The 21,036-nt window shown below is 37.4% G+C and overlaps 1 protein-coding gene across 2 annotated transcripts; it reads left to right on the top strand.

Moving 5' to 3' along the window:
* The first annotated feature begins 1,145 nt into the window (after window positions 1-1,145).
* LOC122061800 (calmodulin-interacting protein 111) lies at window positions 1,146-11,222 on the top strand. Of its 2 annotated transcripts, none has more exons than XM_042625274.1 (17): window positions 1,146-1,457; window positions 1,806-2,180; window positions 4,539-4,660; window positions 4,770-4,858; window positions 5,064-5,102; window positions 5,380-5,473; window positions 6,336-6,378; window positions 6,474-6,574; window positions 7,656-7,720; window positions 7,894-8,390; window positions 8,477-8,564; window positions 8,672-8,791; window positions 9,019-9,587; window positions 9,791-9,929; window positions 10,009-10,077; window positions 10,271-10,402; window positions 10,544-11,222. In XM_042625274.1, the coding sequence occupies exons 2-17, from the start codon at window positions 1,963-1,965 to the stop codon at window positions 10,655-10,657; spliced, it is 2,499 nt and encodes an 832-aa protein (XP_042481208.1). In that variant the 5' UTR covers window positions 1,146-1,457; window positions 1,806-1,962; the 3' UTR covers window positions 10,658-11,222. The 2 variants fall into 2 exon arrangements, with proteins under 2 accessions (XP_042481208.1, XP_042481207.1); XM_042625273.1 differs by having other exon boundaries at window positions 1,147-1,457; window positions 8,672-8,797.
* Window positions 11,223-21,036: the final 9,814 nt, after the last annotated feature.

The raw sequence follows: 21,036 nt of genomic DNA, 5'->3' as shown, positions 1-21,036 counted from the left end.
AAATGTTAGAAAAGAAAGTTTCTATTGCTATATTACCCTTAGGCGTCATTTGATAATATTTTCAGAACGTATTGTTTAGTTTTTCTGTGATCAGCAACGGAAAAACACCCAAAAAAGTGTTTGATCAACCTATTTTCATTTCACCTATTTTTGAAACATTAATAGAAGCTTATTTATGTGTCTAGAAAATGGTTTTACGAAACAAGTCAGACTTACTTTCCGTTTCTTCAAACAACTTGTGGGCAAAAAAATCGATGGACCCTGATGAAAAGTTGCATCTTCCAATCCAGCTTTTACCTTACCTGACGACTTTCCAAAGTTCGAAGATTCTCCAGGGAAACGAGAAGGAATACACTGAATTTTTGCTTTGCTAGTGGAAATTTTAAATCCACATCCATCAATTCCTTCATAGATTTCTTCCAATTCTCTCTGAACTCTCATGAATCCATTACTGAATCGTTCATGGGGATTGAAGTTCAAATTCCCCAACAAAATGTACACCAACCTAAGAATCTACCCAACCTTACTCAATTTCATAAACATGTTTATTAAACATCAAAAAATCCGTTTTTATTCTCGAAAACATGAAAAATCGTTTATACTGTTTCTAGACACAAAAACAACAAAAACATTATCAAATGGTGCCATAGACCATACACGTGTGTATGGATTGAAAAGGTAAAGATTCGGAATCAGTGCTGACCAATACCACTCCGATCCGATCCGATCCCAGTTTAAAAACCATGCGATTCAATAGGATTTCTATCGTGAGCATTGAGCCAAATGCGTAAGCCGTCAGCTTCAGACTTCGGCGCATCAAGGCGGTTTTATTCCAGTCTCTTTAATGACTCTATTCTCTTATTTATAAGCGAAAACCCAAAACATTTATTATTTTTATTTTTAATTTAAAAAAAATATTCAATAAGCGTCAAAGTATCAAACTACCGTCAACTTCATGCCACGTAGCCACTGCAAAAAATTTCCAATAGACCCTCAAAAAACTCCGATATTGAAGGCCTGGAAAAGCGGGAAAAACCGACTCCACTGCACCTCATATCTCCGGCCCTATATTCCTATAAGGCTATAACTATAAGCCCACCCCCCCCCCCCTTTTTTTCAAATGAAACCTTTAAGGCTATAAACAGCCCCCCATCCTCCTCCTCCTCCAAAGTGAAATGTGATTTTTCCCGGTAGCCGGAAAGTAAATAAAAAAAAAAAAAAAAGAGAAAAAGCTCCCGAAAACTACTCCTTTCTGCAGCGTTTCCCTTTCTTTTCCCTTTTCTTGGAGACTTTGAAGGGATTGAGATCCCATAATCTCGGTGGTTATAAATAGGTAGAGAGGGAGCGATCATAGGAGAAGAACTACACGAGGTTTAACAGACAAATTTTTAGCCAGAGACGGAGAAACGGTCAGCGCAAGTTTGTTCTTGTCGGAATTCCGAAAATCAATCTCTCCGGTCAGAACTTAGAATTAGATTTTCTTCTTCGTCGTCTTTTTCAAAATCGAATATACTCTTTGTCTGATTATGTCTTTGAAGATTCAATTTCTGATTTGAGTCAAAAAAAGTTTAAGATGATTTCATGAATTTTAACCGGATCACGTAATCTTCACTTGTTAGTTTAGGAATCGGATTCTGAAGGTTTTAGAATCTCTGTTACAGAATTTAAATATTCAAAAAGAAAAGTTGAAGTTTAGGTGGTTTTTCGAGTTTTTGGATTATGATTTCTTGATGGAAATTTATCGTAAATCTCTTCTTTCCGACTGGATCTCGTGTTGTTCTGATTAAACATGGGATTGAGTGCAGGGAACTGAAGAAGGATTAACAGTAAAGGTTTTGCTCTGGAGATTGTTGCTTTCTGTTACTATATCGGGATTGTTCTTTGTATTGGAAGGTTTGGACGAGAGATTGAGGGAAGTTGAAGTTCCGACGAAGTGGTTGGGGTTCTAGGAGTTCGAATACAATGGAGCAAAAACATATTCTGATGTCCGCATTGAGCGTGGGAGTCGGTGTTGGAGTCGGACTTGGTTTGGCTTCTGGACAGACTGTGGGTAGATGGACGCGAAACAATAATTCTCCAAATGCCATGACAGGAGAACGGATCGAGCAGGAGTTGCTGCGACAGGTCGTCGACGGCAGACAAAGCACTGTCACCTTCGACGAGTTTCCATATTACCTCAGGTGAGGACACCGCATACATTTTTATCCTGCGCACCCCTCTTTTCTGATTACTATTCTTTTTAGGAAAATAATACTGTATACCCCACAGAAGTGGGTATTCTGTAATTTATGGACTAGACCATCCTTTTTCGATTATTCTATCGTTGGTTGGCTTTTGGATATGTTAATAAATATCGTTTTCAAAGCCTGCAGAAGAGCAGATACACCATAATTTTGCAGAACTGCAGAATACATTATGGATGAGAGATATTCCTCTGTTAATTCGAGGAGACCATCACCTTCATGTGCGGTTTTATTTCTCCTCCTCGGATTTCTAAATTACTGGCTTTTCTCACCCTCTTGTGTTCTCTTCCTGTTGTTATCAAGTTTTGATCTTTAGAGGAGTCCTAGTTTTACCCGGTTCGGTACGGCGGGTTGCACTCCTTAACTCCGTTGGATCCACTGTATTGGACAGTCGTAAATTACAGGATCATGGTGCTAGCATTTTTGTGATATTTGTGGGTTTACCTTCCTAATTTTGTAGTTTTGACTCTACTATTCTCCTAATGTGAAAACTCCACATAGGTACCAGGTTCCAATTTTAATTTTTTTCTGAGAGAAAATTTCACTGTCTTACATTACACCAAATTACCAATAATTGCTGATATTACCTTATAAAATGCTTTTTTCAAAAAATTACATTGATGATCATGGTGAAATTTGAATGGGTCCACCACAATAATAATAATAATAATAATAATAATAATAATAATAATAATAATAATAATAATAATAATAATAATATCATTTTTTTAGATATGGAAATTAATTCTTCTCAAGTCATAACCGTAAGCGCCTATTGATTTGAGTGGTGGTTACTTGCTACCCTAATTTTAAAGGAATTTGACCAGGTCAATGGTTATATCCAATTTGTTTTTTCTTTGAATTAATTCATTTTAGTCCATTTCTCTAAGATGGGTAATGTTGTAAATAACAAGGAATAGGGGTAGAAAGTTGTTGTGCAAGTAAGTATTTAGGTTCAATTGTGCAAAAGTATTTCACAAGGGAGTATCAGTAATTAACTAATTATAGTTATACTTTAAAGGGGTGATACTGAGAACTTCCATTAATTTAATATGATAAAACCAGTAATATCTTATCCTAATAAACTAACTCTTCCATGGCTTCTCAACCTCATGATATTTCTAAAAAAGAAGCGGATTTTTTTTTTTTTCAAAACCAGAAAAGCTACTATAGCTGACTTTAAAAATGCCCAAAAAACAAACTCTTAATAAGGTTCTGTTGATCTTTAAAATGGTTGATCCTAAGTTGTTTTCCAAAATAAAATGGATTCTTTTTTTGTAGTCCATGTTTATACGTGGCACTTAAAAATCAGGCAACATTTTTTTCTCCATGCTACCCTTTTCCATGTGGCTTTAGCCTAGTAGCTCACTGCCACATCAGAGAAAGCATAGTTGTTTTTCACCTTGTCAAGGGCTATTCAGTAAGAAATACAAGACACATTCTGGTATTGAGCTGCTGTGGACAAGGCAGCATACATATTATAAGGTGCCAAACCTTTGTGTGGCAGAAACACAGCATTGCAGGCTTCAGAGTCCACAGCAACAGAACCGGAATACTCTCATATGTACCTGTGTGTGTGTGCACGTGTGTGTGCACACTTTGTTATTTATATGTGTACATGTCATGTGATGTACTCTGGTGGTGAATCTGCATAAGTGTCAGTGGAAATTTTTGCCCAAAGGTATGGACAACTTTATTTGAGTGTTCTCAGATTTTTTGCAAAAAATAATTCCAAAGTGCTTAGCAGTGTTATTTGGGTACTTTTCTGAGCAACCTATCCATGTTTTTTGCTGAGTTGTCTTTTGCATTTTGCATGAGCAACTCTGCAAAAATCTTATCACTAAAATACTCTTTGTGGGGGATTTGATCCAATAAAGTACTTGGGAATAATGTAGACCGAAGGATAAACAAATTCATGTACAGTGTACAATATGAATGTCTGATACATGAGTGGGTTTTGTTTAAAGTAGTTCTTTGTCTTCCTGTTTAGAATCTAAGCTCCAGATTATTAGTTTATATGTAGGTTAATATGACGATAGTCTCAGTCTGCATCACATTTGGGGTACTGGGGTACTAGGAATAGGTTGATGTTGGACATTACCGTGATGCATTTGGAGATGACAGGATATTAAGTGCTTATTTTACTTGTGGATAGTAGCTTATCTATATTAGACAGTTTCCATGGTTTATTTATGGTTGTCCATCTCAATTTGCCTTGTTCGCTTTTAAGTATGCCCTCTTCATTGGTTTATTCTGAGTCTCATGTCAGTTTGTTGTTGATCTTCTTAATTTCAGTGAGCAGACACGGGTGTTACTGACAAGTGCTGCCTATGTCCATCTGAAGCAAGCGGAATTTTCTAAGCATACTCGGAACCTCTCCCCCGCAAGTCGGGCCATTTTGCTATCTGGACCTGCTGGTAATTAATTGTGTATATCCTTTCCTGTTTTGGCCCAAAGATATTTATGATTACATTTGCATTTACGATGAAGTCTCATTGCAAATTTTTTATTTTTTTTATTCTGAAGAGCTTTACCAGCAAATGCTTGCCAAGGCACTGGCCCATTACTTTGAAGCCAAGTTGCTCTTGTTAGATGTAACAGATTTTTCTCTAAAGGTATGTATGTATGTATTTGCAACTTTTATTTCCTTTCCATTTTCCTTAGGGGAGTGAGGGAGCTGGGTGGCACCAGGTTATCAGATATGAGAGAAAAGATGGGTCTTGTCCCAGATCTTTGGTTTTATAGTTCCCATTGGTTTTTTCTTATCAATCAATGGACGACAATAATGATAGTGACATTATTCATTGTGTCATGGTACAGATGCTGGGAAAATATGGCAGTAGTGTCAACAAAGAACCTGTAAGTCATCTACAGTTGATTCTGACCCCGCTGTTTCTTGTGCATTATATTTGAATATAGCAAATTTTTTTTAGAATCTAGACAACTAATTTTGGTTGTGCTGGGTTCGTGCAACCTTTATTTCATTTATTTCCAGTACATGTTTTGGTCACTATATTTTGTGATGCTTCTTTGGGAGATATAATTAGGCCTATTATGTTATGCTTCTATAGGATAGAAGAATTACGCAACTATTTCCAACTATCTCCTCATATAATTGTAATTTCTTTTTCTGTAGACCTTCAAGAGATCCATCTCAGAGATGACATTGGAGCGGATGTCCAATTTACTTGGTTCTTTTTCAATGCTACCTCCTAGAGAGGAACCCAAAGGTAATAAACATTTTGCATTTTATTCTTTTCACAGCAGTAATTAGTTTTGAGTGTGATTTTAAAAGGTTTCTAACATGTTCAATTGTAACTGTATGAATGCTTTTTTTTCTTTGATGTTTCCATACATTACACAAATCACCTGTTTCATTGTCAATGTCTATGCCGTATCTCGAGAATCACTGGAGTGTAACAACAAGAAGAATGTAATTCTTACTGAAATGAGCGGTTGACTACAATTCTGTGTTATAGAATGAGAGGGTGCTACTGTTTGTTTTAACCTTCCATTTTTGGATAGAGCCATCATTTATTTATTTAGTCATGATTATGTACTATTTTCTTGATATCATGAGTAGGCTGGCGATGCTGATCGCTAAGAACTCGATAACAAGGACAGAGCCGTTGGTGTCATTGTCTGACATGGACATGGGGTGTCAGCATGATAGAATTTTGAAAAATGAAATATCCATCTATGTAAACTTTGGATGAGACCCATACACCAACCTGTGTATTAATCAGGGTGGAAAATTGAACTTTAATAATCCATTTCGGAACCTTCCTGTCTATATTAAAGTTGGTTTTGAAGTTATTATCACGTCCGGTGGTGCTGTGTAACCAGCAATTTTAATTGCTGGATGAAGGAATATTACACCTTCTGAACTTTCTAAAATTATCAAACTTCTGCAGCAAATTTTTATTCTTTTCTAAGTATTTTTTATTTATGATTGAATGACCAGTTTCAGATTTTTTATATAACCGATTTATAGTTTAGTAATTGTCTTCCCATGGCCTGTAGTTGGCTTTCACGGTGTTCTATTTTTCTCTCTGCTTTCTTCTCTGGGCTTTAAATATAGTTTCACTGCAGGCACATTGCGGAGGCACAGCAGCGGCGTAGAGATCAGATCAAGGTATGCACATTAGGAGTTCTTGAGAGATCACAGGAAATAAATTTCAGTTACCTGTCCCATGTTGCATCTAAGTCTATATCTTCTTTCTCTGTCAGGGAAATTGAATGTTCTAATAAACCTCAGAAGCTTCGTAGAAATGCCTCTGCTGCAGCTGACATCAGTAGCCTTTCTTCACAATGTGCTACCGTTAATCCAGGTTGTTTCTCAGAAACTTTATACTTCAAAAAGACTATTTTTTTTTTTCCGTGCTAACTTTAAAACACTATCTGAGACCTATGATCCAGTTTTTCACGAGCAGAACCCATTAACATTTGTGGCTTAATCTTTTTCTACTATTTTGTGGCTTTTAACTAGTACTAATTGCATACAATCCATTTGCAATTTCTTTCATAACATTAAGTACTTGAGACATCATTCTTTAAAACAAATCAATTTTAGTTAGATAAAAGGACAAGATATGAGTTAACGTATGTCGCATAATGTTTAGAGCAATACTCTAATCTGCAAGACTATGTTACTAGTGGTCTTGTAATGCTTACTTGGTTTCAGCTTATGTAATATTGGTCCAAGCAAAACCCTGTCTAGCATGACCCAACGTGACTCTACCTGTGGTTGGTGGCAAGGGTTGTTTCTTGGATAGGAACTGTGGACCTTAGGAGGGCCACAAGCCTGACCCAACCTCCATGTTTTGCACTCTATCCTGATCCACATATGATACCAGTAAAACCTTTGCTTTTGGTGATAATTTTCTTCTTCATCAATGTTTTGTGATTGTAGGAACCAACAAATTTATAGCCATAAATTTGTTTTTATATTTTTGGCTCAATCTGGCATCCAATGTAATCTATCGTGGAAGTTACATTGTCAAATTCGCCTATTCAAAGGGTGCAATTGTGAGAGAAATGCCCTCATATTGTATTATGTTGTAGCAGTGTACATTATTTGTTATTCAGTGAAGTACATCTTCTAGTCCCAAACTCTTCATACAAGAAGAGTGCATAATTTCATGGTTGTGTATGGTACTTTATTCGTACATTCTTTTAGAGTTGAAGACTACTAACCTCATTTCTGTTTGTTTTATTTTACTCTTTTCAAGTTTTCATTTGTCAAAGAATATCTAAAGGTTTTTTCCCTCCTTTTTTGACCTTACACACCATACTGTATAATTTGCGGAAGGCTCCTATATGCATTGCTCATATGAATCGTCATCAGCTAGTTCCCAATAAACAAAATAATTCTTACTCTTACAGTCTCTTATAATTTCTTCAATTCTTTAGCTCCTCTGAAGCGTGCCAGCAGCTGGGCTTTTGAAGAAAAACTTCTTATACAGTCATTGTACAAGGTAATGTTGTTATCAACCAGTTGCAACTATTGTAATGTAAAAGCTTGCTAATAGATCCTTCTCCCCAATTTTTTATTTCAGTATTTTTCCTTATAAAAAATTATACTTTCACCTGATTTAATCATTAGTTATTCATGTGGCTTCTACAAACCAATTTTGTCCTCTCTCTGCAGGTTCTGGTTTCAGTGTCAAAAACCAGTCCACTTGTCCTCTATATCAGGGATGTTGAAAACCTTATCTTTCGATCACAAAGGATATACACATTGTTCCAGAAAATGTTGAATAAACTATCAGGAGCAGTTCTGATCCTTGGTTCACGGATGCTGGATCCAGGTAATGACTATGGAGAAGTGGATGAGAGGCTTACCCTTCTATTCCCTTATAACATTGAAATCAGGCCACCTGAAGATGAGACACACCTTGTGAACTGGAAATCACAACTGGAAGAGGACATGAAGATGATCCAGTTTCAGGATAACAGAAACCACATTATGGAGGTTCTTGCTTCAAATGATCTTGACTGTGATGATCTGGGTTCAATCTGCCTTGCAGATACAATGGTTCTCAGTAAATACATAGAAGAAATTGTAGTATCAGCAATTTCTTACCATTTGATGAATAACAGGGATCCTGAATACAGAAACGGAAAGCTTGTTATTTCATCCAAGAGGTCAGCCTAGTGGTTTATTTGATATAATGTGAGATTTGGTTAGCTTAATCCCAATTCTATCGCTAACTGGTTTAACAATGGAACAGTTTGTCCCATGGGTTGAGCATATTCCAGGAAGGTAATTCTGGTGGCGAGGACACCCTAAAACTGGAAGCAAATACTGAAGCTGCGAAGGTCCGTTCTATTTCTCTTATTTTCACTTAAATGATCTGTTAGTTATGAAACTGATGTTGAAAGCCCTATTATTATTTGATTATGCTTCTTAATTTAATTGGTTATAGGAACCAGAAGGGGAAGTGAAGCCTGAATCAAAGGTTGAAGGTCAGACCCCTGAAAACAAAACTGAAGCAGCAGTTCCTGTGGTGAAGAAGGATGGTGAGAATCAAGCCCCTCCATCAAAGGTGCCTGTAAGTACAGTTTGGTCAATATCATAATGGGGTTCTTTTATGACTATAACTAATGCTTCTGTAGGCAGTCTTCGTGCAAATTTTATGATTTGTATTGTAAGGACTTCAGCTTTATAGAATACATAGGTCGACTGTTTCCTCAGCACTTGGTTCTTCCCAGTTCTTAAGTTTCCCTTGACTATGTTTTCGAAGTAATCTGGAATTTTAAATTTTCCTTACAGGAAGTTCCTCCAGACAATGAATTTGAGAAGCGCATAAGGCCTGAAGTCATCCCTGCAAATGAGATTGGAGTGACATTTGCAGATATTGGTGCGCTAGATGAGATTAAAGAATCCCTTCAGGAGCTGGTCATGCTCCCCCTTCGAAGGCCAGATCTTTTCCAAGGAGGGCTTCTAAAACCTTGCAGAGGAATATTGCTATTTGGGCCTCCTGGTACTGGGAAGACGATGCTGGCCAAGGCCATTGCCAATGAGGCTGGAGCAAGCTTCATTAATGTCTCCATGTCTACAATTACTTCCAAATGGTTTGGGGAAGATGAAAAGAATGTCCGAGCCCTGTTCACCCTTGCAGCAAAGGTCTCTCCTACAATTATTTTTGTGGATGAAGTAGACAGTATGCTTGGGCAAAGGACCAGAGTTGGGGAACATGAAGCCATGAGGAAGATTAAGAATGAGTTTATGGCACATTGGGATGGGCTGTTGACGAAACCCACTGAACGAATCCTTGTTCTGGCTGCTACAAATAGACCATTTGATCTTGATGAAGCAATTATCAGGCGGTTTGAGCGCCGGTATGTCCGCATAAGATTTACAGTTTCCATTAGTGAAATATGAGTTCACTGTTCTGACTAGTCAACATCATTAACATAAAATACATAGCATTGGTGTTCGAAGTTGTTTCTAGGAATTTCATGTCAAATAGTAATGATTCCAAAGGATAATTGTGTCTATGGTAACATGTTTACTCATCTTACATGCTTGCTGTAATGAACAGAATTATGGTTGGCTTACCATCTGCGGAGAACAGGGAATCGATCTTGAAAACATTATTGGCAAAAGAGAAGGTTGTTGAAGGACTAGATTTTAAGGAGCTTGCATCCATGACAGAAGGGTACAGTGGAAGTGATCTTAAGGTTCGTATATTCCTCAAATTATTCATGAATTGATTTGTGATAAGCTGCAGTTAACAAGGGCAGTATCTGTTGAAAACAGAATTTGTGCACAACAGCTGCTTATAGGCCTGTCAGGGAGCTGATCCAACAAGAGAGACTGAAGGATTTGGTAAGTACTCTCATTTTAAGGTTTTTGTGTAAGGTCGCTATTGTTGGTTGTTGTTGTGGTGGTGGTGGTGGTGGCGATGGCATTGTTGTTGCCTCGTTGGCATTGTTTCTTGGGGCCTTTCAACCACCCTTCTGTGCGAGATGGGTGTACGAGTCTGTTATTTTCTAATCTCTTGCTTAACTTATTGTTGCAGGAGAGAAAGCGGAGAGCTGAGGAAGAACAAACCTCAGAAGAGGGTCCAGATACAACAGAAGAACCTAAAGAGGAGAGAGTAATTACCCTCAGACCATTGAATATGGAAGACATGAGACAGGCAAAGAATCAGGTAATATTCAATTGGAATTTCTTTGTTTTCTTCAACAGCATTATTGTTCTCATTTGTGGAAGGCCAATTTGTCAATGAACAGTGATTGTTCCATTTTCAATCTGAATGTCCACATCTGCTTGCTTTTTTAATTTAATGCAGGTAGCAGCCAGTTTTGCAGCCGAGGGATCTATAATGAGTGAGCTGAAGCAGTGGAATGATTTATATGGGGAAGGAGGTTCAAGGAAGAGGGAGCAATTATCATACTTCCTTTAGAAGTGAGGAAGGAAGGCATTATATATGCAATTTGAACCGTGACATCTTCTCTTTGAAAGAGAGTGAAGGCTTTTGAGGAAAGCTACCACCTGAAACTTAAGTTTCTGGACACCTGAATTGGTGAAGAATCAATCAAAAGCACTAGCTGCTAGAAATCCACGCAGATGTAGTATGCTCGAGTTGGCACTTTATGTTCTTCACCTTCAATATATTAGGTTATTGGTGTGCAATCCTAGAGCAAGTTCTTGGTTTTCCTCCTAAGATGCTTCATCTGAGAATGCATCAAGGGGACAAAATTACAGGGACTTGTTTACGTATGAGGTTTCGGAGATACATAGGTGATGCTGGCAACCGACTGCCACCAATTGCTGCCGTGTTGATTGTTGTGTTGTGTTCTTGTTGTTTTATAGATTTTCTGAAGAGTATATTTGGAAGTGTTTATGATTTTGCATATTGTAGGGGAACTAGCTTCTTTTATGCACTTGTGATTTCCCTTTGCCTCTTTGTTTATATTGGAAAAGTGAACTTCAGATACAGTATAAATTCAAGGGAAACTGATTGAATATGATTCCTCCTTTTTTTTTTTTTTTTTTTTTTTTGGGAATATTTAGCTGGGAAACCATCAAAGGTCGGTTAAGTTCACTGAAGGCTCCCACAGGACCCTTAATATGAGAGAAGAATCCACCTTGAAAGCTCCATTAAAGCTTCTACTGCATATTTTTTTTTTCTTTTTTTGATTAATCAAAGCTTCTATTGCATGAATTTTCTTCTGCAACTATTACTCTTCTATGGGCATTTACTGTGAAAGTGAGGTTGTTGGCTCCATATTAAGATAGAAGCTTCTATTAAGCTTTGGAGATACACCTGAGCTCCCTGAATCATTCCCGAGAAGCCAATTACCTCTGAATCTGACCCACAGTTCTTAAGGAAATAGTGACACACCCGGAGCTTTAGTGTTGCAAATAGACAGAGTGAGGATCTCATTGCAACGGTAAATTTGCTCCATTATGATTGATGAGGTTGAGGTTGAGTTTAGGATCCATGTCACGGCCATGTAGATACTGTCAGCTTTGGGCGTCTTGGTCAGAAGCCCATATGCTGATTGGTACCTGCATGGTTTTGAAAAGAGTATTACATGAAAAGGGTTGGCCATTACTTATGAGTCACGAGTTCCCCCATTCAACACTGACCTTATATAGGAATGCATGCAAATACACAAAGACCATACGTAATTGATTTGAGTCTTAAATTTGATGATTAATGTCTATGTAGAGTCCAGACTTAAATTTGACAATTAGCCTATCCAGTCTATCCAATTTATATTCAATGTTCAAAATCATCACATCATTTTTCCATGTAATTGAATGCAATGAGGCATTAAGAGCCACAGTTTTTCCAATAATAATAAAGGAAAGAGCTGGGCAGGTTAGCATTGTGCGCAACATTGCGTTTGTCTCTCTCCTCCCCCTTGGAAAAGCCCTTCAACCTCTTCCATCCCAACCCCTCCATTGGTGGAGCCGGGGAACCACTGGCTCCTCCTGTCTCCAATCTCCTCCTCAATAATAATAATAATAATAATAATAATAATAATAATAATAATATGTGCAATACCGTACTTAGAACTAATTCGTGCTGAATTAAAATAAACAAGAACAAAAGAAAAGAACTTCAATAGAAGGATATGGAATTGCAGAAATTTTAAAAATAAAAGCTGTTTAACTGAATTTATTTCTTGGAATCAAGAGGCACGACTGTAGGCTTTGATCCAAGGATAGAACAAGAAGCTGCTGTTTTGCAGATGCAGAAAGCTAATAATGCAATCAAAAGTAATATATTTGAAAATAAAGTTTACAATATTTGGAGATTTTGATCTAGAGTTCTTAAGTCTCTGGGTATGCTTGGGTTAGAGGGTTTGAGAAGAAGAAGGTTGGGTTGGCTTTGAGCTGTGGGTGGCTAACCTTTGGAGGACGATCAAAGATTGCTGAAGACCGATGGAACACTTGGAGATCCGATGGAATTCTTGGAGATCTTGGAAGAACTTGTGCAGATGAGGGATTCTTCTGCAGAGATTCTCTCTCCTGGTTTGGTGAGTCTAATTTTTCAAGTGGTTTTTGGAATGGGGTAATGCTCCTTTTATAATGTAAGGAAGCTCATTTGAATTACATGTGAATATTCGGTGCATTTGAGTTTGGTACAATACATAATTTGAAATAGTGCCTAATTTCATTTGGCACTGTACACTTAAATTTGGGACACTATTTGGTCACTGCTGGCGCCGAAAGTTGGAGTTGCTGTCGACAAATGATTTTGAATCTTTGATGGAGTTGTTATCGACAATTGATTTGGAATCTTCAATGATCTTACCACGGCATTCCACGTGTCAGGGACACTGTTCTCCGTATTAATTTGATCAAGAGGTTTGTATCCTATTTGTTTGAGCCAGATTTTGGCCGGACTGTCCTTTAACCTGGGACAGTAGCAGTACCTCCTTTCCTTAATAGGTTGTCCGAGGTTATTTGACTAGGTGTATTTTACGACTACACCAGTCGGCTAGTTTTAACCGTCCTAGCAGACGTTGGGGACCAAATCATGGTTTGGTTGAAGAAGATTTTGATTTTGTAGCCTGGCGAGATCGTCGGGAGGTAACTTCTTTGAATTTGCTTGAAGAAGATGCCTTGGAGCTGGCAAGCTCAAAGTCAGGGTCATCTTCATATGGATCTTGGCCATAGCATTGTTCATGGGCAGGCATAGATCCTTTGAGGGAATTGATGTTGTAAGCACCGTCACTAGAGCCTTCTTTGTCTGAATCGGAACCGAGTTCAGCCAATCGAGCAAGGAGGGCTTCTTTCTCACTTTTGATGTTGGATTTTGATGTACTTTGAATTGTTGGAACTGGTTTGAGGCCTGTGAGGCTTTTGATGAGGGACGTTCTTTCACATTTGGAGACGTCGCAGTTATCCCACCATTTGACATTGAAGGTCTGACAAAGGACTAGGGCAATCCAATCAGGTGACTGGTAATCATAAATTTGATACTCCCATAAAAGTATCCATGCCAATCGGTAGTGGAGAAAGAACCGGAGTAAGTCAGGTTGGTGCGGTTGGAGGGTTGTATTTTGATAAAATATTTGGAAAGAATCTTGTATTTGTGGTGGTAGGATCTCAATCATAGGACCATATTGATCCCACCATTTGGGGAACCAGAGGGGACTTTGGTTGTTGAATCTGTACTCAAAACAGAAGAACCAAGAGTGACGGTTAATTCTGTTTTGAAAGCAGAAAGCTTTGAACCAGACGTCCTGGTAATCGAAATATGTAAAAGTTTGTGGGCTAAAGGTATTTGAAAAGCTTCTTGTATTAAGGGGATGACTGCCCCAATCTTGGAGTGTGAGAATTTTGCATATAGTTACAGTTGTATGTGTAACCAAAGTTTGATCATTTCTGCCATAGTTGAGTTTGAACCTGGACAGAGTCAATTTCTACGAGGATATACTCGTAGTATTCTTGGGTTTTTACAGAAGAGGTGGAATGATGATGCCATCCTTTGTAGAAAATTTGTTGTGCCATTCTGATAGGTGAGTCAGAAAATTTGAATAGGGGTTCTTCAATGGTGAAGAGGTCTTCTTTGCATGGTTTTTCATAGTATTGGCTTTTGAGTTTAGAACCTTGGGCTGTTTGCAGAGGTTTGGCTTGAGTAGTTTGTAGGCTAGAGTTTGCCTTGTTTGTGGTTTGAAGGGGACCAACAGCTGAGGAAATGACCACAGTATGGGAATAGGGTTTATTTGCAGAGGCGAACTAGGATCGGCTTCTAGTAACTATTTGGTTAGATGGTGCTGCAGAGGCTGCGGAGGCACCATAGCTGGATTTGGTTTTGACAATGGAATTTGAGGATGTTTACTCCTTAGGGGGAGCCATCCTGATAAGGATGATTTGAAGAGTCTGGCCCTGTAGGAATTCACGGGTAAGGAAGTCAGGGATATAATTGGATTCTCCTTTAATATACTCTATTTGAAATTCAAAAATTGATAATAAAGCTTGCCATTTGGCAAATATTTGTTTTGATGCAAGGTTTGAAACATCATTTTGTAAAACATATTTGGTCACAATACAATCAACACGAACTAAGAATGGTTTATTTAATAACATATTTTGAAATTTTTGTATGCAAAGAACAATCGATAAAATTTCTTTTTTGATGGTACTGTAATTCTTCTGGGCAGAATTCCAGGTACCAGAAGTAAATTGGACTAATTGTTCTTTATTATCATTTGGAAGTTTTAGTTTGAGAATCCCTCCATACCCAATATCTGAGGTGTCAGTTTCGACTATCTTAAAAGCCTCAGGGTTAGGGATGAACAAGCAGGGGATTTCTTTGACTAATTTTTTAATAGTTTGTACGGCTGAAGTTTGGACCGTAGACCAAGGTGTTGGTTTCTTTTTTAGCCGAAGATATAAGGGTTCGGCTATTTTACTAATTTGAGGAAGGAAATCTCGGACGTAATTTAGACTTCCTAAAAATTTTTGTAATTGAGTTTTATTAAGGATTTGATCAGGGAATTTTTCACCAAAGTTCATGGGTCGATCGATGGGGTAAGAGTACCCTTTTCGATCAGATGTCCAAGGAATCTGACTTTGGTAAGAAAAAATTCCATTTTCCTTTTGGAAAGGACTAAGCCATTTGATTTAATAATGTGATAAAATATCCTTAAATGTTTGAAGTGCTGCTCAATTAAATTTGAAAAGACAAGGACATCATCAATATAGACAATAGTAAATTGTCCATGATTGTTGAAGATGTCATTCATTATCTTCTGAAATTCACTAGGAGCATTTTCAAGCCCAAATGGCATGACATTCCATTCATATATGCCAAAGGGGGTAGTGAAGGCAGTCTTGTATTTGTCCTTTTCATGAATCTGGATCTGCCAAAATCCAGATTTCATATCAAATTTTGAAAAGACTTTTGCTTGATAAATTCTTTGTAAGAGATCTTTTTGGTTTGGTATTGGGTACCTAACCCATTGGAGGGCATCGTTTAAGGGCTTGTAATTAACGACTAGCCTAGGGGTTCCCCGCTCAATTTTGGCAGCCTTGTTGACATAAAAAGTTGTACAACTCCAAGGAGAAGTACTCGGCCTAATGAGCTTTTTGGCCAAGAAGTCATTAATTTCTTCCTTGCATGTTTCAATAAGAGTTTGGTTCATTTGGGCTGGTCGAGCTTTTGTTGGAATTTGAAGATCTGAAAATCTTGAAGCATATGGAAGGGATACCATATGCTGCTTACGATGCCAGAAAGCATCAGGAACTTCAGAACAAAGATTGGTCTCAAATTTGGTCTTAATCTGATTAATTTGATGAATGGTTTTGGGATTTTTAAGTTGGTCAGAAATCCGTTGGTGAAGGAGTTCTGTTTTAAGAAAATTAATTTGTTTGATTTTATTGAGACTTTGGTTTGTAGAATTTTGAGCTTGTAAAAAAGGGAATGTGATTTTTTGACCTTGGAATTTTGTTGAGATACCATCTTGGGTAATTTTAAAAGGTTTAATTTTTTCTAAGAATGGTTGTCCAAGGATTATGGTTTGGTCAAGGTCTTTTGCAAGAATGAAAGTTTGGGGTAGGCAGAGCCCTCGGTTGTAGACATGGGTATTTAAAAGTTTATATTGGATATTCAACTCAGATCCATTTGCCGTGTTAAGCCGTTGGGTAGTTCGTTCATAGAACTGGGTTGGAATGGATCCTTTTATTGATACAGTTGACATTGGCGCCTGAATCAACTAAGGCAATAGCAGAGAATTTGAATGAGGCGTTAATTACTAAGGTTATGTGAATATACCAATTTTGGAAGGTGATGGTAGCCACAAAACCAGGGATAATAGGGTTTGGTTCAGCAGGTTCTTGATTTACAAAAGGATTTGTTAATGATTCATTATTTGATGTTGAAGCTTGTTGGTTTTGTTGCCGATTTAAGAAGGCTAATTGTTGTTTGATATATTTTATCTCATATTGCAAAATTGCAGTGTTGGTTTCAAGAGATTTGATTTGACCAGAATGGTCAGGAATAATAGGTTTTGATATTCTGTCGAATTTTTGCATAATTTGGTGGAGATTGTAAGGTTGAGGAGAATTTTGGGTAGAAACATTGTTTCTGAGATGTTCGAGGTAGGCCTTTTTTTGTTCTGGGTCTGCCAAGTTATCGATATAATTAAAAATATTTGAGTTAAGTGATGCACGGAGCATCCGAACGGATTTGGGAACACAATCTTCACAGTTGAGACCAATAATACAAGAATCACAAGCACAGGCTTGGAAATTCTTATTATTGGATGAACTAGAAGAAGTATGTTCAGTGGCTTGAATTTGGTTGAGTTTATAATTTTCATCGTCAGAAGAAGATGAAGAGGTTTCTTGAAATAAGGCCAGAATTTGGGTTTTGTCTTGCTCAGATATTTGTAGGGAATTAATTTTGTTTGAGACTCTACAAAATTTGGCGATATGGTCGGGTTTGCCACATCTGAAACATCCTTGAGAGGATTTGTCAGCTTTTGAATCTTTAAAATTTTTAGGTGCCTTGAAAGGCTTTCTGTATTTGTTATACTTTGGTTTTGGAGGAGTTTTATGATAAAACTCAGGGGTTGTGAAAGGCCTATGAGACACATATTTCTTGGATTTGTGTAAATTTTTATAAAATTTGCGAGAAGACTTGTATCTATGTTTTGTTGGGGGTTTAAGGGGAGGAAAACCAAATTGTTCACAGAATCCTCCTAATTCTCGTTTGTAAAATTTGTTTTCCTTATGGATTTGTTTCTTTAATCTAATATCAGTACAAAGGGCAAGGCTCTCTTCATGGATTAGACTAATGATTTGGCCATAGGACATTTGATCATAGGGGATGATCCCATCATTTTCTTTCCTAAGGCGTTTGATTTTTTCAGAAAATAAAGTTGGTAATCCTGTAAGGAAATTTTCTTTCCACCAGGGAAGGTTTGCGTCAGGTATGGTTAAGACTTTGGTTAAGAAAGTATCTTTGTACCATTTAAAATCATGTAATTTCTTACATCGAAGATTTGACAATTGTTCGGCTGTTCTATCTTTGAGACGAGAAGGATTTCCTAAAAAGTAATTAGTAATGCTAAAAATAAGGGTATTTACAGCATCCTCAATAGGAATACCTTCATCATCAAGAAGGGGGGTTCCTTCGGGCGTTATTTGGACAGCCATTAAAATTTCAGTTTTTTGGACATCGCTCAGGACATAGTCCCACCAACCTTTGAGTTGGCCAGTAAAGCCAGAAACAAGTAAAGTTGCCACAGCACTATCAGGTGTATTTTTGATACGATGTGCGTTGCTAACCATGGTCATTTCTTGAAGTTTGTTCATAAGATTATGTTCAGATAGACTATCTATGTTCCACTCATAGATGATACCACTTTGGTATGAAGCCTGAGGAGCAGTTCCTCTAGCTTCAATTTGGAGGTCAGGGAAGACCGGGTGTTGATTTGAACTTTGACCAATTTGATTTATTTTTGGGAATTTGTCTTCTTCAAAACTTGATGAAGAATCTGAAGAACATCCTATAATGGTGCGAACACCTCTATTATTTGATTCATCCGAAGGTTCATTTGAAGGTTGATTTTGGACTGGTGTTTGTGGATCATTTGTTTCTAAATGCGCTTTAGCAACATTTAGAATGGTAAGACGTTGATTAATTTGGTCTAGGACGAAGAATTTGTTAAGAGCGAGTTGTTGTTTTTGGAGAATATTATAAGGTTTGAATAAAGGAAGAGAAGTTGGGACCGGAGCTGGTGTCATAGACGAAGAAGCTATCGGTTTAGGTTGGACTAGGTTCTCAACTCTGGATAGTTGATTACCTATAGTTTGGAGCTTAAGTTTGTGAAGTTTAATTGTTCAGTTTGTCTTCTGTTTGGGTCATCTTTATCAGCAACTTTGAATGGAGAAGTAGTTATTTCATTATTTTTGTAATTATGTTTGATACTTTCCACCGGAGGATGGATAGCAGTGGTAGTTGGACCTCCACATAGGGTTCAAGATTTGTGAGAAGTTGTTTGAGTACATACTTGATTATGCCAGGGATAGTGGATATTATTATCCTGGGCATAAATATCAAAATATGTAAAAAAGAAGACATTTGTTTTGAGATTTGTCATAAAATTATACCAGTTTGTTCGGATTTGTGCTTGTTGTTCAAGATTGAAAGTTCCTAAGAACCAATCACATTTTTGTGTTTTTGGGTGACTCAAAATCATTTATGAGTAGAGGTTTATCAATTTGGTAATATATGGTTGTTTGAATCATGTATACTCCGGGATTCTTTGGATCATGGTGAGGTGGAGCAGCAACCTCATATTGTGTGGGAGATTGTTGATCAGGAACCTCAGATGAGGTAGACTCAGGGAAGGTAGTTTCGTAAGTTCCCTGGGCAATATTTTGATTGGTTTGTATTCCAACAAGGTTAGGGATAGGTGGAGTAGTTCTAGTTTGGGAGAACCATTTGCTTATGTCAGAAGAAGTCGATGCATCTGAGCATGATCTTCTGGAGCTATTTTGGTAGATAAGAGGGGTTATTTGTCGGTTAAACCGGATAGAAACTAGTCCGTCAGAGTCTTGAGATGTAGAACGGATACTAGTGTTTGAAACTTGAGGGGGAATTGCAGTCGTTTGCAGCTGTCATTCCTCAGGGAAAGCAATATCTTCCCAACGACAAAGTGTTGGATAAACAATTTGACTATGAATACAATCAGTTTCAAGGTAAAGGGTTTGTCCCTTAGGAGAAGTCCTTCGGGCACGTGGTTGGACAGATTTCATAGCTTTGTATTTTATACGATGGATGATGGAGATTGGAATGGTTCTATGCATTAATTTGTAACTGTGGGTTTTGAGATTAAGTTTGAGTGAATGTAAAATATTTGGGTCCTCAAGGGCTATGGACATATTTGGGTAAACATTGAAATGTACAGGTCCATAACAAAAACTAGTTTCAATGGCTCCCAGAGGGGAATCATTGAACTCAATAAATCTTTGGTCACGAAGGGCTAACAACATGGAAGTGTTGAGTCCTTCTCGATGAAGGGGTTTGATGGCCACTTGGACTAAACCAATGTGGACATAATTAAATTTGTGATCTTTGTATAATTCTTGTAAGGTGTTTGGATCAAAAAGTTGGATTTCTTGTGTTTGAGGAGTAAAATTAATCGTTTGTTCTATGGTTTTGACTGTTTCGAGGCCGAACCAGTCTCGATCATAGATATCATTTCTTGATATTTTTGGCATATTCCAGCTTTGAAGTTGTCAGTCTATTTTTGTGGTTTGTTCATCATAATTGAGCACATTAGAACTTGTGCTCACCTCACTTGCCGATCTCATCGACATGGAGCGGGGTAAACGATTCATAATTTGAGATATCTTAATCTAGGGTAGCCACCTAGATCTAAGTTTTAAGATGGTATTTCCAACATAACTTGGCCACAAACGTGGTCTTACACTCTTTTGCCACTCCTCCCAATAGTCCAAAGGCATATACCGTGTCAAAAAACTTAAGTAAAATGATTACTTAAAAGAAAATAAATCTGCAAGTAATAATAATAATAATAATAATAATAATATTATTATTATTATTATTATTATTATTATTATTATTATTATTATTATTATTATTATTATTATTATTATTATTATTATTATTGTTTGGGTCCTCTGCTGATAAGAGATTCAAGAGTTGGAGACCTACCACATACCTTTATTATTATTATTATTATTATTATTGGGAAGAGGGTTCTCTAAGCCCATGGTAGGAGAACCCACCAATTAGGGGCAGTTTCGTTTCATCAATAAGGGGCTAGGAGGAGAGAGAATACTAGGGGCCCGTTTGATAACGTTTCTGTTGTTTCTGTTTCAAGAAACGGCAGAAACATAAATTTTCGTTTCTAGAAACAGAAACGGAATTGAAGGTGTTTGATAAGTCATGTTTTTAGAAGTCGATAGTAACCAATGAAAAAATAGCCACAAGTCGTTTCCAGAAACGGCGAAACAAGTTGAATTTGTTTCGCCTGGGCCGTTTCTTGAACCATAAATAAGTAAAAATTTCTATTTCTATTTCTGAAAATAAGTGAAACGAAACAGTTTTATCAAACGTTTTTTACTCTGTTTCTGCTGTTTCTGGAAACAGAAACGGCAGAAACGGCAGAAACGCGTTTCTTGAAACGTTATCAAACGGGACCTAGGTCAAAAGATAAGTTTTGGCAGAACATCCAATGGGAAAAGGTTCTCATATTTTTGTCTTTGTTTTTTCTTGACACTTTCTCTCCTCTTGGTAACATAGAATGATAGAAATGATGTTACCTTGTATCGCGTGGCTGTTTTTTC

Source organism: Macadamia integrifolia, chromosome 14, assembly GCF_013358625.1.
Source record: "Macadamia integrifolia cultivar HAES 741 chromosome 14, SCU_Mint_v3, whole genome shotgun sequence".
Lineage (NCBI taxonomy): Eukaryota > Viridiplantae > Streptophyta > Magnoliopsida > Proteales > Proteaceae > Macadamia > Macadamia integrifolia.
The sequence above is the reverse complement of the archived record's forward strand: the minus strand, read 5'-3'. Positions and strand labels throughout refer to the sequence as shown.

Excerpts from the sequence above, each read along its gene's own strand:
- LOC122061800 (XM_042625273.1), top strand. The coding sequence starts at position 1,963 with ATGGAGCAAAAACATATTCTGATGTCCGCATTGAGCGTGGGAGTCGGT. Across the intron at positions 5,103-5,379 it reads GTAGTGTCAACAAAGAACCT|ACCTTCAAGAGATCCATCTC; the intron begins GTAAGTCATCTA and ends CTTTTTCTGTAG. Across the intron at positions 8,391-8,476 it reads CTTGTTATTTCATCCAAGAG|TTTGTCCCATGGGTTGAGCA; the intron begins GTCAGCCTAGTG and ends ACAATGGAACAG.